The 12,629-nt window shown below is 54.0% G+C and overlaps 1 protein-coding gene across 1 annotated transcript; it reads left to right on the plus strand.

Annotated features, from left to right (window-relative positions):
- Positions 1-1,195: 1,195 nt before the first annotated feature.
- LOC308045858 (uncharacterized protein) lies at positions 1,196-9,018 on the plus strand (the record flags this gene model as incomplete). The annotated part of the gene is made up of 3 exons (XM_080353366.1): positions 1,196-3,657; positions 6,130-8,878; positions 8,986-9,018. The coding sequence occupies 3 exons, from the start codon at positions 1,196-1,198 to the stop codon at positions 9,016-9,018; spliced, it is 5,244 nt and encodes a 1,747-aa protein (XP_080209492.1).
- Between the last annotated feature and the right edge of the window lie 3,611 nt (positions 9,019-12,629).

Genomic DNA, 12,629 nt, shown 5'->3' on the forward strand with positions numbered 1-12,629 from the left:
AGGTGCTCTCAGGGATCAATTCCTTGTCTGCAGTGAAGACCAGGACATCCTCTCAGTGAGTTTCTCTGAACACATTCTTTTGAAGATTTTGTTGAGTTATTTGTCTGATTTTGGTCTTTTTCCTGTTCTCCTATCTATTTAGGTTTATTTTTAAGTAGCAATGTGTCCCCATTTATAAATCCATTGTGGTATAGTGCCTCTTGCTCATGATACAGCAGGTGTGTAGAGCAGGAGATGTGAGGGTACCGTTGTGTTCTGGTTTTTTGGTAGGGAGAGTATATGAAAACATAACCTTAAGTAGAAGTCACATCTCTGCATAATATGTATGTGATAAAAGACAAGAGATTTTCTTCTCACCTAAAATAAAAATCACCATGTAAGTCAGAGACTTATATGGAAAAAAACAAAAAACAAACAAACAAAAAACCCCAAACAATCAAAAAACACCAAAGCAGAGAGGATGGAAACCTTTTGCAGGCCTTGCAACCATTAGCTTCATTCTGTTTCTGATTGCGTATTTATTACTCTATTATTTCTATTTTGTTCTTGGTATTCATTGCAGGTAAGGAAAGCAGAACTCAAAATACTTGACAGAGTGCTAAATATTCTTCCCTAGCTATGGGAAGTTCTTGTTCCATCTTGATTTTTATTAAGCACAGCTGATTTCCTTTTATTACTTGCTCTGCTGCAAATATTTAACACTGGCTATTCATTGCGATGAAGAGATGGCCTAAAAGCAATCGAAAACGTCATTCTGTTCTAACCAACTCTGGAGTCGCAGCAAGCGAGAACTTTTGCACTTCTTAATTATAATGAAAGCGAGACCCAAAGGCGAGTGTAGGCATCGAACCCCGGTGAGAAGTCCGGGTCCTCGGGAGCGCGGGCATCAGGCGGCTGCGGTGACGTCGCGGCGCCTCTGGGTGCCGCTGTTGGCCGAGGCGGAGCGGCGCTGGAGCCGGAGCCGCAGCCGCCGCAGCGTCCTGCCCCCGCAAGCTGCTCGCTCGCCCGGTGCATGCCAGAGCGGCAGCGGCACGGGCAGCAGCGGCGAGACGCCGCGCGGACTGGGGAGGAGGGGCGTCCGAGCCGGCACCCACATCGCTCGCTGACCTCCGGCGGCCCCTGCGCTTTTTGGAAAAGGGGCTGGAAGGAGGCAGAGCAGCGGCAGGAAGAAGGAGCGCGGCGAGCGCTGCCGAGAATGGCGAGCGGGCAGACGCAGAAGCGAGCAGGCGGGCGAGTGCTGCTGCCCGCTTTGCTGCTGGGATTGTGCTGGCGGGCGGCGGCGGAGCGGCTCCGCTACACCATCCCCGAGGAGCTGGGCAGAGGGTCGCTGGTGGGGCCACTGGCGCGAGACCTGGGGCTGAGCCCGGCGGACCTGCCGGTACGCAAGCTGCGGCTCAGCACGGACAAGCAATACTTCACGGTGAGCGGGGAGAACGGGAACCTGTACGTGAGCGAGAGGCTGGACCGGGAGGAGATGTGCGGCGAGGCGGCGTCCTGCTCCGTCAGCTTCGAGGCGCTGGTGCAGAACCCTCTCAACGTCTTCCACGTCGAGGTGGCCATCCAGGACGTCAACGACAACTCCCCGGCCTTCAGCAAGGCTGCTCTGGACCTCGAGATTGTTGAGCTGACTGTTCCAGGTGCTCGTTTTCCTCTGGAGATGGCCCGAGACGCGGACGTGGGCAGCAACTCACTGCTGACTTACAAGCTCACTGATAACCCGGCTTTCACTCTGACCGTGAAGGAGACCCCAGATGGAAGCAAACAGCCGGAATTGGTGCTGGAGAGAGCGTTGGACCGGGAGAAGCAGAGCTCCTTCCAGCTGGTGCTGGTAGCGGTGGATGGTGGGGACCCCGTGAGGTCCGCGACTGTCCAGATTCGCATCAATGTGACTGACGCCAACGACAACGCGCCTGTGTTCAGTAAGATCGTCTACGAGGCGCGAGTGCGGGAGAATGTGCCGACGGGGTCGCTGGTACTGCAGGTGCGGGCCATGGATGTGGACGCGGGCTCGAACGGGCGGGTGTCCTACTCCTTCGGAAACGTCCCGGATGGCATCCGCACGTTGTTCAATGTTGACAGTGAGAGCGGCGAGATCAGGACGGCGGGACCCCTCGATTTCGAGGAGAAGAGCAAATACAGCTTCGGTCTGGAGGCGAGGGACGGCGGCGGGCTCACTGTTCACTGCAAGGTGGAGATAAATATCACCGACGAGAACGACAACACTCCCGAAATCACGATACTGTCGGTGTCGAGCCCAGTGTCCGAGGATGCGCTAGCCGGCACGGTGGTGGCGCTTCTGAAAGTGTGGGACCGAGATTCGGGGGAGAACGGGGAGGTGTCGTGCGAGCTGTCGGGTGAGGCGCCGCTATCACTTGTGTCGTCGTCGGGCGGCTCTTATAAGGTAGTGACAGCGAGTGCGCTGGACCGGGAGCAGGCGGCCGAGCACCGCGTGATGGTAGTGGCCAAGGACCGGGGCCGGCCGTCGCTGTCGAGCAGCACGGCGCTGGTGCTGGAGGTGTCGGACGTGAACGACAACGCGCCGGTGTTTGAGGAGGCCGCCTACAGCGCCTACGTGGCAGAGAACAACGCGGCGGGCGCGCCGATACTGCGCGTACTTGCGCGGGACGCGGACGCGGGCGCCAACGGTCGCGTGAGCTACTGGCTCGCGGGCAGCAGCGTGGGCCCGGCGGACGCGGCGGCGTACGTGTCTGTGGAGGCGCGGAGCGGCGCGCTGTACGCGCAGCGCTCCTTCGACTACGAGCAGTGCCGCGAGTTCGCCGTAGTCGTGCGGGCGCAGGACGGCGGGGAGCCGGCGCGGAGCTCGACGGCGACGGTGCGCGTCTTCGTGCTGGACCGCAACGACAACGTGCCGCGGGTGCTCTGGCCGGCGGCGGAAGCGGGAGACAGAGTGCCGGGGTCGGCGCCGGCGTTGGAGCCGTTCGAGGTGGTGCCGCGTTCGGCCGAGGCCGGGTACCTGGTGGCCAAGGTGGTGGCGGTGGACGCGGATGCGGGGCGCAACGCGTGGCTGTCGTACGAGCTGGTGCAGGCGGCGGAGCCGGCGCTGTTCCGCGTGGGGCTGCACAGCGGCGAGGTGCGCACGGCGCGGGCCGTGTCGGAGAGGGATGCGGCCAAGCAGCGGCTGGTGGCCGTGGTGAAGGACCACGGGCGGCCGGCGCTGTCGGCCACGGCCACGCTGCACGTGGTGCTGGCCGAAAGCTTGCAGGAGGCGCTGCCGGAGCTGAGCGAGCGGGCGGCGGGCGCCGACTCGGCGGCGGAGCTGCAGTTCTACCTGGTGCTGGCGCTGCTGTCCGCGCTGTTCCTGCTGAGCGTGGCGCTGGCCGTGCTGGCGCGGCTGCGCCGGGCCGGGCCGCCCGCCGTCCTGCGCTGTCTGGGCGCTCAGCGCTTGTCCGTGGCCGGCGCCGCCTTCCCGGCCGACTTCTGCGAGGGCACCTTGCCCTACTCCTACAACCTGTGTGTGGCGCCGGGCCGCGCCGTGGCCGAGGCCGCTTGGCTGCCGCCGCCGCTGCCCAGCCTGCCCGCGGAGGAGCTTCTGGGCGGGGAGCCCAGCGGGAAGGGGAACCCGAGCAGCAGTGCCGGCGCGGGAGAGCCGCCCGCAGACTCCGACGCACCGCAGGTCTGTAAGCCCACGCTCTGTCGGTATTTTCCTTGAGCTTTTCTGAACCTTCTTTCCTGTTTCCGTGGGTTTTCCCGTGTGATGAGAATGAGGAGTGCTGGTCTATGTCTCCATCAAGAAATGAATAATCCAAATACCCCCCTCCCGCTCAAAGCAGGCAGCTCGTGGCATCAGTTATCAGTTCTTTGGTGCTTCCATGTTCAACTGAGAGGTGTTAACTACTACTCTCATAGGAGTTAGTAACGCGGTAAATTAATGACTCGGCAAGATGAAAAATGTGATGTACGCTTTATGTTAGAGATTTCTTCTTTCTCATCGTTTTTTCCCCCAACCTGATATACGTGCACCTGGATGCAAAACCGTTGGTTTGCCAAAGGAAAGGTGCGTGTAGCTCCGTGAGTGGCGAAATTACAGATAGTTCCTCCCTATTGAATGTTTCCCTCTTCCTCCGTTTGTTTTATCGGGTTTTGGAACAAGGATGCTACAGAAATGGCAGCATTGGCGGGACAGGTAAACATTATCCGCGCAAGATTTTTCCCAGTTCTTAGTGCAGTTATTTCCAGTTTTAACGGTTATGACGGATCCTTGATGTGTAGAATGAGATCCACTTATTCTATATGATGGTGTCGCAAGACTGAAATTGACGCTTGGTGTTAGAGATGTTTCTTTCCTGAAACGTCCGTGCTTTCTCCATGAAAGAAGTTATGGGTTGTTTCTCCTTGATGAAGAGGAGAGTGTCGCCAGTCTTTTGGTGTAAGGCTTCTGCAGAAAAGGTAGCACGAGTGTGACAGGTAAATTAGTCCAGGCATTTTTTCTGTTTGCAATTACTTTTTTATATATAGATACATGTATATTTGTGTATCTATATATTTATCTGTCTATATATGATTTTATATATATTTGTTTGTTTTTCCTCCTTATTCCTTTTTGGATGGTAGGTCCCTCTTTTTCACTCTTCCCTATCTGTCTTTCACACACAGGTGAAGGTGTACAATGAGATCTCAAGGAAAAATATCGCATTTAGTATTTCAGGCCCTGTGCTCTTTTTGATTGCCTTTTCCCGATAAGGGGTTCTTGGTCCTGGTTGACTGCGAGGAATTCAGTCTCTCTGCAACTTTCTGCAATCCTTGTTATATCTGTCTGTTTTACTAGGAGAAGCTATATTCACCCTGAGAACACATCTAAAGAGACAAAGAGACATACAAAATGACAGCGATTGGGCACTTGATCCGCGTAGTCCTGCTGTGACCTAGAGTATTTTGTTAAAAAGTTGTCCTATCAACATAAAAACTCAAGGATCTGGTGAATATTTTATGAACAAGTTTCAATCCTTTACATCATTATTTCTGGCAATAGAAAAGCCCCTTCCCCAGTCGTTCCAGCTATTAAAGAAGGGTTCCGGCTGCTTGAACCCTGATATGATATTGAGCCTGATATCTCTGGTTCCTCGGGAGCATAAATATCACGGTTTGTATTTCAGAACCTGTTTTCTTTTGCTACCCTTGTACCGGGCATTAGGCATGACACAAATCATGGTGTGGATTGTGGTTTTGCATAAAATAAGAAAAAATATTTTACTTTATGTATATCGTTATTAGCAAGGAATTTTTCCATGAAGTAGAAATAGCACTGTGTTCAGTGACATGACATGACATAACGTATAACATTACATTACTGTGTTAAGTTATGGGCCCCTCACTACAACGAAGCTGGTGAAGCGTCTAGGGCTCAAGTCTCATGAGGAGTGGCTGAGATAACTGTGGTTATTGAGCCTGGAGAAAATGAAGCTGAAGGGAGACCTTATCACTCTCTACGGCGACCTGAAAGAAGGTTGTAGCAAAGTGGGTGCTGTTCTCTTCTCCCAAGTAACAAGCAATAGAACGACAGTAAATGTCTCCAAGTTTCACCAGGGGAGGTTTGCATTGTATATAAGGAAATAATTCTTTAGTGAAAGGGTTGTCAGGAACAGGCTGTCCAGGGAAGTGGCTGAGTCACCATCTCAGGACGTATAAACAGATGTATATGTGTGGTGCTTAGGGACTTGGCATTGCTGCTTTCCTCTGTTGGTCGGGATGTGGGGAACTAATGGGTCTGTATGATGTACCTTTGATCTGCAGAAAGGATAAGAGAAAGTCATTCAAGGACGACACCTATAACAAGCTGTGCAGTTCGTGGAGAAGATCGTGCATTAAGACTACTGGGATAAGCTTTGTAATATTCTACGCGTCATATTTTACTTTACATATATAGACAAATTCGGTCATTTTTCCTGTGTGGTCGACCACTCCGTACTGAATACGGCGACCACGGGAATCCTCTACCTTCTCCCTGTTTGTGATCACCGCGAGTGTAAGAGAAGAGCTCGGGTGGAGAAAAGCCGACGCAGAAGATCACTGCTGGAGGGAAGCGATGTCTCCGTGGCCCTGTCCCGTGTCCATGAGCTGTGGGTGGGACATACCGGGCGGGCAGCGCGGGGCAGCGCTCAGTGCCTGCAGTGCCAGGAGGAGGCTGCGGGCGCCGCTGTTGACCGAGGAGGAGCGAGAGGAAGGCCGGAGCGCTGCAGGCAGCCCCGCCCGCTGCGGCCCGGCGCGCTTGCTCGCCGGATCGGCGGCCGGGGGGTCTACGAGAGTCCCCGCGGTGCGGAGCCGTGCTGCAGTGAGGCGGAGGGGCCGGCAGCAGCTGCCGGGAGCGTCCGAAAGGTGCCGAAGCAAGAGGCAGCGACGAGGATCTGCCGTTGTAGGTGCAGTGCCGGCCGGCCGGGAGCGGCGAGACGGAGCCGGAGCGGGCAGTGGCGGGGAGCTGCTGTTGTTGGTGCGGTGTCGGCAGGACGCGGCGGAGATGAGGCGCTGGGGTCGGCGGGAGAGAGCCCTGCTGTGGGGAGTGCTGGTGGCGGCGTGGGAGGTGGCGTGGGGCCAGCTCCGCTACTCGATTCCGGAGGAGATGCCGAAAGGCTCGTTCGTGGGCGACGTGGCCAAGGACCTGGGGCTGCAGCTGCCGGCGCTCAGCGACAGCGGCGTCCACATCCTGGACAAAGGTAGGACACCGTACTTTGCTCTGCACGGGAAGACGGGACATCTAGTGACAGCGGAGAGGATAGACAGAGAGCAGCTCTGCGAGAATGTACAGCGATGCATGCTGCGATCTGGCGTGATAGTGGAGGGTGAAATGAAGGTTTACGGAATCGAAGTGGAGATCACGGACATTAATGACAACGCCCCCAGTTTCCGAGAGGCAGAAAAAGAACTGAGAATAAGCGAGACGACAGCCACGAGGTCACGGTTTCCCCTGGTCAAGGCTCATGACCCAGACTCGGGAACGAATTCTGTGCAGAGCTACGAGCTAAGCGGCGACGAGCACTTCTCGCTGGCCGTGCAGACGGGCCCCGGCGGGGATCAGCGTCCCGAGCTGGTGCTGACGAAGGCGCTGGACCGGGAGGAGGCGGCGTTTCACGATCTGGTGTTGAGGGCGAGCGACGGCGGCGAGCCGGCGCGGACGGGCACGGCGCGGATCCGCGTGGCGGTGCTGGACGCCAACGACAATGCGCCCGTGTTCAGCCAGGCGGAGTACACGGTGCGTGTGCCGGAGGACGTGCCCGTGGGCTCCACGCTGGTCACTGTCATCGCCACTGACGCCGACGAGGGGCTCAACGGGTACGTGATATACAGTTTCCATACACTTTCAGTCAGGGCATCGCAGATTTTCAATATGAACTCTGAGAGAGGAGAAATATCCCTGAAGGACAATTTGGACTTTGAAGAATTATCTTCACATGAATTGGAGGTGCAGGCTCGAGACGGAGGAGACCTTTCTGATACCACCAAAGTAGTAATCTCCGTGACAGACGTTAATGACAACGCTCCCCACATTTTGACACAGTCGGCTCTGAATGAGATCTCTGAAGATGCCCCGTCGGGGACCGTGGTGGCGTTGCTGCAAGTGCAGGACAGGGACTCGGGGCCGAACGGCGAGGTGCGGTGCAGCGTCGCTGAGAACCTCCCGTTCCGTCTGGAGAAGTCCTTCGAGGACTACTACCGCGTGGTCACGGCTGAGGAGCTGGACCGGGAGCAAGTGTCGGAGTACAACGTGACTGTACGGGCGGCGGACGGCGGGTCGCCGGCACTGTGGAGCAGCGCGGTGCTATGTCTGCGGGTGCTGGACGTGAACGACAACGCGCCGGTGTTCGCGGAGGCGCGCTACAGCGCCCGCGTGGCCGAGAACAACGTGGCGGGCGCGCTGGTGCTGAGAGTGCGGGCGTGGGACGCGGACTCGGGGCAGAACGCGCGCGTGCGGTACCGGCTGGGGGAGGGGCGTGTGCGGGGCGCGTCGCTGTCGTCGTACGTGTCGGTGGAGGCGGAGACGGGCGCGCTGTACGCGCTGCGTTCGTTCGACTACGAGGAGGTGCGCGAGGTGGGGCTGTGGGTGCGGGCGGAGGACGGCGGCGCGCCGTCGCTAAGCAGCAACGTGTCGGTGCGGCTGGTGATCGTGGACGAGAACGACAACGCACCACAGGTGCTGTACCCGCCGGCGGCGGCGCTTGCGGCGGGCGCGGGCTGGGCGGGCGTGGAGCTGGCGCCGCGCTCGGCGGAGCCCGGGGCGCTGGTGGCCAAGGTGGTGGCGGTGGACGCGGACGCGGGGCAGAACGCGTGGCTGTCGTACGAGCTGGCCAAGGCGACGGAGCCGGGGCTGTTCCGCGTGGGGCTGCACAGCGGCGAGGTGCGCACGGCGCGCTTCCCGCTGGCCCGCGACGCGGCGTGGCACAGCCTGGTGGTGGTGGTGAAGGACCACGGGCGGCCGGCGCTGTCGGCCACGGCCACGCTGACGGTGGTGCTGGCCGAGAGCGTGGCCGAGCTGCTGGCCGAGCTGGGCAGCGCGGCATCGGCGGCGGCGCCGGGCGAGCCGGCCGGCAGCCTGACGCGCTGGCTGGTGCTGGCCGTGGCGGCCGTGTCCTGCCTCTTCCTCGCCTTCCTGCTGCTGCTGCTGGCGCTGCGCCTGCGGCGCTGGCGCCGCTCGCAGCTGCTGGCGGCGGGCAGCGGCGCCTTGCGCGGCGTGCCGGCCTCGCACTTCGTGGGCATCGACGGCGTCCGCGCCTTCCTGCACTCCTACTCGCACGAGGTGTCGCTCACGGCCGACTCGCGCAAGAGCCAGCTCCGCTTCTCGGGCGCCAGCTGCTGCGACACCCTCCAGGCCCGCCCGCCCCCCGACGAGCCCGCGCCGTTGCTCGGGGAGGACCCCGCCGCTCCCCCGGTGAGTTCCAATGGCCACCCTTTTTCTGCGACGCTTCCCTTTTGCTACTTCTGCGCCTTTTTCCTTCCGCCTTCTACTTCGTCCCGCGTAGTGAGGTTTGGTTACAGAGAAAGCAAGCTTCGTCCGGCAACGCGCTGTGAGCTGATGGCTCTTGCTCTGGGGAGATGAACGTGGGATCGTCACTCAACGTCACTGCTTGTGTGAGAGGCAGTAGAATTGGGATTGCTGTTATCTTTAATTTCATTAAAGCAGGGCTTTTTGCTTGTTTTAGGCGTCAGGTCGTTTCTCGTTTTGCCCCCTTAGATGTGTAATATTGTTTTAATTATTTTATTGCGTTATTAGCAAATGGAATTTTACGTTATTAGCAGGGTCAGATGTTTTTTCCGACAGCACATGTGCTTGAATAAGATCAGAGTATCTTGATAGGCAACATTAAGGCTTCCATGTAGAATTGAGCTGCTCATCGTTTCTACTCTTCTCAGCCTTTCTATTTTTCCTTGATAATGTGGTGAGAAACCAAATGTCTCTGTATTGGTCCATACTGCTCTTTCTCCATGCCACTGCTCGGGGAGGACACTGCCGTTCCCCCGGTGATTTCCAATGACCGCCCTTTGCAATTATCGCAATGCTTCCCTCTGCTGCTTCTCTGCCCTTCCCCCGCCGCGTTCTGCTGCATCCCGCGTAGGAAAGTTTGGTTACAGGAAAGGCAACGCTTCGTTCGGCAGCGCGCTGTGTGCTGGTGCCTCTTAGGTGAACGTGGGAGTGTTCCTCAGCGTCGCAACTCGTTTGGGAGGCAGGAGAAGTGGAACTTCTTCTGACTTTGGTTTCATCAGAGTGGGGCTTTTGTCTGTATTGTCTGTATTATTTTGCCCCCTGACGTGTCATACATTTTTTTTTCCTATAATTGTTAGCTCTTCTTAACGATTTATTGAGAATGATGTGTGTCTTGAATCGGAACATTATGGTCCCCGTGTAGAACATAGCTGCTCATCCTTTCCACGCTTCTCAGCCTTTCTGTTTCTCTATGATTACGTGGATGAAAAGCGAAATGTCTCTGTATTTGCTTCTGCTGCCATGTTTTTGTAGTGGGTGGAGGAATGGGCAACAAGTGGCCCCTTGTCGGTGTCTGCCTGCCTGTTATGAAGAAGCAAGACTTTCGTACAAGTTGTGCCTATTTTAGAGTGTCTAGGTGGCTGCGAGTGAAGGGGTATTGGAGGAAACGGTGGATTTTTTTTGTTGATTTCTGTTGATTTTGTTGATTTATTTCAAACGAAGCTGGATGTGCCTGGGCATGACAAGACATTGTAGTCGTTAAGAAGTAAAGAGCTGTATCCTTTCAGCAATTACGAACCTGAGGATGTTTAAATCCTATCAGCAATTACTACCCTAAGAATATATAAGCAGTGGACCAGTACCGGGTCAGTCTGCTCCTTAAACATAGACTGATCTGAGGGAGTTCCTCTCCTTGCAATTTGAACATCCTGGAACATGCGTAATTAGTTGAGATTCTTTAGCATATATCTTAAAACTGTCAGAGTGTCCTTTAGATTAACTTTGTTCATTGTAAGCTCATTCTAATGCTAAAGATCACATCCACCGATGAGAAGACTCCTGCCCGAGACAGGACCCTAACCCGTGAGCATACATAGTGCAAGAAAATCGTTGTGTAACCGTGTGTGAATGCTGGAAAGGGGGTGGAAATGTGGGGAGGTACTAACCAAAATCGAAATTATAAATTACGTAAGTACTGTGAAGAAGGTGTGCTAGTTTGGTGGTTTTACCAGATTCTAGCTGGCTGAGTTGAGGGTTCATCTCTTTTCTGTTTTCTGTGAGTGGCAGTTATCATCCATACACCGTTATAGTAAAATTTGAGCATCGTGAACCTTCCAAATTACTCATGTGGTGAATAGGGATGATGGTGTCTTTGAGCTGATACTTGGATGACTGGGTCTTTATTGGAGCTGCATGTCACTTATGCATGTGAGAACATGTAATGTTTCTTCAAATTAGTGTGATGAGCAGAGTGATTATCTTGAGGAACTGTGACCAGGTTCTGTGGTGTGAGATTCTGTGTGAGACTCCTGTGTTCTTTTTACCAACTAGATGCCTTTCTTGTATATCTACTATAGTTGACATAATCTGAAACATTATGCTATGATTCCTTCACTTCTGCAAGTTTCCTGTTCTTGCCTTGTTTGTTGTCCACATCTAGAGCTGGGCCTCATTGTGGATGGTAACCCTGAAAACATTAAAATCTCTCTCTAGTTGTTGAGCTGGAGGAGCAGTTTCCGTCCGTACCTTGAAAGTGGTCAGCTGCCAAGACAAACACTCTGAATGTCCCTGAATGAAATGCTCTTTCATCTGTGTCTGCCATACAGTCAAAACACTGGATATTGTCTGTGGTCCAACTAAAGGCTGTGAATGCAGAGGAAGGAGGGTGTGAAGATGGATTCAAACCAGGAAAATGGTTGAGTCAGTGTGTTTTTTTTCTGAGCAATGGTTTGATTTCATGCCTGGTGGCAAGGCCTGCGCCATTTTTGCTGTGATCCTGAATTCCTTGTCCTGAACGTTAATGGCAGTTCTCTAATCATAAAGTGTCTTCTCTATTCATCTTTGTGTCCCTGGAACTTTGTGATGTAGAGTTAGTTCACAGTTGTACGTAGACCTTCTTTCAGGCCTTTGTTTCCTGGAAGTTCATGGTTAATTTTCCCCATTTCTGGACAGTGTTTTGCATTTAAAAGTGTGTTGGTTTGCAGCAAATACTTCATTCAGCCACCTAAAACATAAATTTAGTTGTGAAAAAAATGAAGCAGAAGCTAAAAGATAATCTATTCTCCTTTCTCAAAAGACTGAGCTTGAGAACGAAGCCTATGATAAGGCATTTACACATATGGCACCCTATCTGTGGGAACTGAGTAGGCCACATATTAGAAGAACTGCTGAAAGCTGATGACTGTTTCTTAAAATGAAAGCCCCAGCAATGTAGTCCAGAGTGACACTCTAGGGCCACACTTGCAGCTTGAGACCTCAACAACTTCCAGATGCTCTCAGGGATGAATTTCAATGAGCGTAGTGAAGTCTTTGAAGTCCTCCTAGTGATTTTCTCCGACAATGCTTTCTCTTCTAATACTTCCTTACTTTGCTTGTCTGTAATGATCAACATAGCTTCATCTCACAATGCATTGTTTGTTTGTTCCTCGTATTCATGCTACTGTCAGTGTGAAAGGGATGAGATGGGAGAATACCTTTGTTTTATGTTATTGTCAGAGGGCAATACATGTAAACATGACCTCAAGTAGAAGTTGCATCTCTGTGGAACCGCACATGTGATAAAATACAGGAGATTCCCACTAAGCCATTCAATTGATGACCCAGTCTCTGTTGGATGACCAGTCCTCTTTTACTTTTGTAATTTATCATTTATATGCTTTGGAATCCTTCAGTTTCTGCTCAGAATGGTGGTGAGGAGACAAATGTACCTCCCTTCCTGGTGCGATTGTAGTTCATTATCCTCTCATGACATGCCTTTGCCAATTCTGAGAAGGTCAGAAGCAAACGTGCAAGTTGTGTAGAGTTGGAGAGAGGTCAGGGGAGCTCTGTGTGGGTGGCTAGAGAAGAACCGATGATCATTTCCTTGCTTGTCTTGCTTAAAACAAGCATGTGCCTAATGGAGTACCATGCAATTTGAGTTGCTTCTGCTCAATAACTTTGGCCTAAAAAACGTTATTCCAACTGATTCATTAACATTTCT

This window comes from Nesoenas mayeri (genome assembly GCF_963082525.1).
Source record: "Nesoenas mayeri genome assembly, chromosome: 14".
Taxonomy (NCBI): domain Eukaryota; kingdom Metazoa; phylum Chordata; class Aves; order Columbiformes; family Columbidae; genus Nesoenas; species Nesoenas mayeri.